Source organism: Larimichthys crocea, unplaced genomic scaffold (genome assembly GCF_000972845.2).
Source record: "Larimichthys crocea isolate SSNF unplaced genomic scaffold, L_crocea_2.0 scaffold392, whole genome shotgun sequence".
Lineage (NCBI taxonomy): Eukaryota > Metazoa > Chordata > Actinopteri > Sciaenidae > Larimichthys > Larimichthys crocea.
In genome coordinates this window covers 186,115-190,302 of record NW_020855132.1, presented here as the reverse complement: position 1 = coordinate 190,302, position 4,188 = coordinate 186,115, and the positions used below count along the sequence as shown (strand labels likewise).

The 4,188-nt window shown below is 41.1% G+C and overlaps 1 protein-coding gene across 1 annotated transcript; it reads left to right on the top strand.

The window, feature by feature from the left end:
* The first annotated feature begins 1,705 nt into the window (after positions 1–1,705).
* On the top strand, positions 1,706–2,745 carry LOC104938753 (trace amine-associated receptor 1). The gene is made up of 2 exons (XM_010755196.2): positions 1,706–1,791; positions 1,935–2,745. Exons 1-2 carry the CDS (start codon positions 1,706–1,708, stop codon positions 2,743–2,745), a joined length of 897 nt encoding a protein of 298 aa, XP_010753498.1.
* The last annotated feature ends 1,443 nt before the right edge of the window (positions 2,746–4,188 follow it).

The following is a 4,188-nucleotide window of genomic DNA, read 5'->3' as shown; positions in this document are numbered from 1 at the left end:
CTCTAGGGGCCGTCAGACATTATTCAGAAATACCTCTCACACACACTACTGAAATAGTATGCTCTTACACACACTAGTGAACGCCTTTAACACACACTAGTGAACGCTCTCACACACTCTACTGAGACACTCTCACACACACTACTGAATATTACGCTCTTACACAAACTTAGTGAAACGTCATCTCACACACCTACTGAGACACGCTCACACACACTACTGAAATATTACGCTCTTACACACACTAGTGAAACGCTCTCACACACTCTAGTGAAACACTCTCACACACACTATTGAAACGCTCTCACACACACTAGTGAAATGCTCTCACACACACTAGTGAAATGCTCTCACACACACTAGTGAAATGCTCTCACACACACTAGTGAAACGCTCTCACACACTACTGAGACTCTGCTCACACTATTGAGATTTCAGTATAACAGGAAGGCGTTTCAGTGTAACAGGAAGGTGGCTCAAAACAGGAAGTTTGGATTCTGCAGACACAAATGGTGCTACATGCTACGCGGTGGAGAATCTCTGGAGGGAACGCTGTAAGAGAGTAAAGTGACGGTGGTTATAATGAATTTTTATCTATTCATCTCGTTTTTTATTTTTTTTGCAAACTTCACTTCATGAAGTGAAAGGGAATGAAGAGGATGTGATACTTTTTTTTACAAGCGTATGTATGAAATCACTTCAGAGAAATGGCCAACAATTTTGAGGAGGAACGTCCTCTAGAGCCCTAATGACCACACAAGAACTTTATCTGTCCTGCATGCGGCTGTGCAGATATGATCCATGGAACAGGGACGTATATGAAATACTGGGATCACTGCACAGGTGTTTTTGCAATTTGCTTCATGAACACGAGGCCAGGCAGAGGTCTGCTGATGCAAATTAGTTACCCCCAATAACCTTCACTGGTCACCCTGGTCGTCCCAGATACACCATCACCAGTCAACAGATTTCTCACTGTGTGTCCATTGGCATGACATGGCAGAGAATTGCATCCTGCTTGGGATAAGTAGAAGACTCTGTACAGACACAGACACTCTGGGAGTTGAACCACCAAGATATGCAGTTATGTCAAATCAAGAACTGGATAGTCTCATGACTGTAATATTACAGAATACCCCAAATGCTGGAGAAACGTATGTACTTGGAAGCCTATGATCACGTGATATAAGGATCCAGCGTTGGCGGGTCAGAGAAAGCCTGTATCGAGTGGATCCCATGGGCGATCACTAGACGTCGTCATGCTATAAGGCGGAGGGTCTACAATGTTCGGGTCCCCAATCATTATGGTAAGCTTAACAGTTAAAGACTGTTGAAATCATAACCGGTTAAGCCCGAGCACTTCTCTGAGAAGAAAACGCCTAAAAAAACATACTCACAGTAAATGAGGAATTAATTCCACTTTACTAAAGGTTATATGCATGTTCTTGGTGTCCTTTAGAGACTTCAGGGAATGTGTTCCAAGGTCAGAAGTGTTCTATCCTGTTATATGCCTTGGGAGGAAGGAGGGGTCTGCAGGAAGGATACAGATAAATCAGTTGTATGACAGAAAGCTTTAGTCAGAACGCTGCCAGAGCTCAGCGGCCTAAACTCTCTGGTGATGGAGACCTCTGAGGGAAATGAGCTCTGCCTTTCACAACTGCTCAACATCTCCTGCAGGAAACCAGTTACTCCTCACTTTGAGACCATGTTGACTTACATTGTGCTGTCCTTCATCGCTCTGCTCACTTCAGCTCTTAACCTGCTGGTCATCATCTCTATCTCTCACTTCAAGTACACATTCATTAATTTATGAAAAAATATGATTAGAGACAGATTGATTTTTTTGTATTTCAGTCTTTGTTCTAGTTGCCTTTATTTGAATGATGATTGATATTATAAATAATTATAAATGTCTTGTTGATCATCCTCCCCAGGCAGCTCCACACCCCCACCAACTTTATCCTCCTCTCTCTGGCTTTCTCAGATTTCTTCGTGGGCTTCCTCATGGCCTTTCAAATTGTCGCCGGCACTGGATGCTGGTCCCTTGGTGACATCTTGTGTCCTTTATATCTTTTTCTCGCATACATTATTACCTCTGCCTCAATAGGAACCATGGTGATTATATCTATTGACCGCTATGTGGCTATTTGTCATCCTCTGCATTACTCCACTCAAATCACACAAAAAAGAGTCCAAGTCTGTATTTGTCTGTGTTGGATATGTTCTGTGATCTTTCAGGGTATACTGCAGAATCAGACTTTGGAACTAAAAGTCATGAACTCCTGCTCAAGGGAGTGTATGGTTGTTTATGACTATGTTTCTGTACTTGCAGACCTTATTTTTTCCTTTATAGTTCCCATCACTATTATTGTCCTTTTGTATATCAGAGTATTTGTGGTGGCTGTGTCTCAGGCTCATGCCATGAGGTCCCACATTGCAACTGTCACACTCCAGAAAACAGGGAAAGTAATGGCAAAAAAATCTGAATTGAAAGCAGCCAGGACTCTTGGTGTTGTTATAGTTGTGTTTCTATTATGTTTTTGCCCATATTATTGTGCTCTTATTGCAAATGAAAATTTCCTAAATGCTTCATCTGCGGATATTGTAGTATTTCTAGTGTTCTTTAACTCCTGTTTAAACCCTCTGATCTACGCCCTTTTTTATCCATGGTTTAGAAAATCAATTAAGATCATTGTTACACTGAAGATACTGCAGCCAGACTCCTGTGATACTAACATGCTGTAAAGCGGCAAATAAGTTTGGCCCCGGGCCAATATTTTTTTCTGACAATTCCATCGCGGGCCATGACCATGTTTTCCTACTGGAAAAAAAAGGTTTTCTATTTTTTCTATTATATTAAAAATAAACGATATTTTACTTTTAAAATGCATTTAATTTAATTTAAAACATTAATTTGCTTCCATGTGCTGTTATTACGCCCACTACATATATTATTACTGTCATTATTACTACCACATCTGTTACTGTAATCATTTTTATCATTCATTGTCATTTTGTCAGTTATTGTAATTGTACAATATGTTTGTGTTCATTTGTCCTGTACACGTGACATCCATTGAACGTCTGTCCGTCCTGGGAGAGGGATCCCTCCTCTGTGGCTCTTCCTGAGGTTTCTTCCACATTTTTTCCCTGTTAAAGGTTTTTTGTGGGCAAGTTTTTCCTCACTGGAACCGAGGGTCTAAGGACAGAGGGTGTCACTCCCTGTACAGATTGTAAAGCCCTCTGAGGCAAATGTACTTTGTGACTTTGGGCTATACAAATAAAATTGATTTGATTTGATTTGATTTGCTGCATCTCCTAGCGTCTTTCATGAAACAGGCAACCTGCCCTAGCAACTTGCCGTAACTAATGTATACAATTGCCAGTTTTTTATGTTTTGGATGCCGTGTAAATCATTAGCTGAAGATTGCTAGCTATCAATGCAAATTGTCATTGTCAAAAGCCATGAAAAGAAAAGTTGATTCCGAATGCAGGACTGAAGAATGGAAGCAAAGATATGCGTTCATCCTGCCTGCATTTATTAATGCCAAGCTGACGTGTCTCATTTGCAACGAGGTTGTTGCAGTTTGTAAAGAATACAATATTAGAAGACAGCACGAGTCAAAGCATGGCCATTTCAAAAACACATATCCTCTCGGGACAGGGTGTGAACACAGAAAATTAAAGCCTTGGAGGTTGGATATGCACACAGCAGCAAGATCCTGATTCAGTCACTCACAAAGCAGCAAAAGGTTACAAGTGCGTTCCTTAAAGCAGCATGGATTCTCACCCGTCACAACAAACCATTTACTGACGCAGAGGTTTTTAAGGAAGTAATGGTGGCCGTTTTGGAGGAGCTGGTTACTGATAAATCAATGGATGGCGTGATTGCCTCAGTGAAACAGATGCCTCTCTCTGCGAGGTCAGCTTCCCGACGCATAGAAAGCCTGTCTGACGCTGTGCGGGGAGTAATTATCAGTGGTCTGAGTCAGGCCAATTACTTTTCAGTTGCCATTGATGAGAGCACAGACAACACTGATATAAGCCAGATGTGCATCAACGTGCGATATTTTGATGGGAAGGAGTTCAATTCCATTAGAAGGGAACACCACTGCACTGAAAAAAATAACTCATAAGATTTACTTAAAAAATATATTGTAAGTATTTGCATGCAAATGATCTAAGTAA

Coding starts and splice junctions, on each gene's coding strand:
- LOC104938753 (XM_010755196.2), top strand. CDS start 1,706: ATGTTGACTTACATTGTGCTGTCCTTCATCGCTCTGCTCACTTCAGCT. Junction 1,792..1,934: donor ATCTCTATCTCTCACTTCAA/GTACACATTCAT, acceptor CATCCTCCCCAG/GCAGCTCCACACCCCCACCA.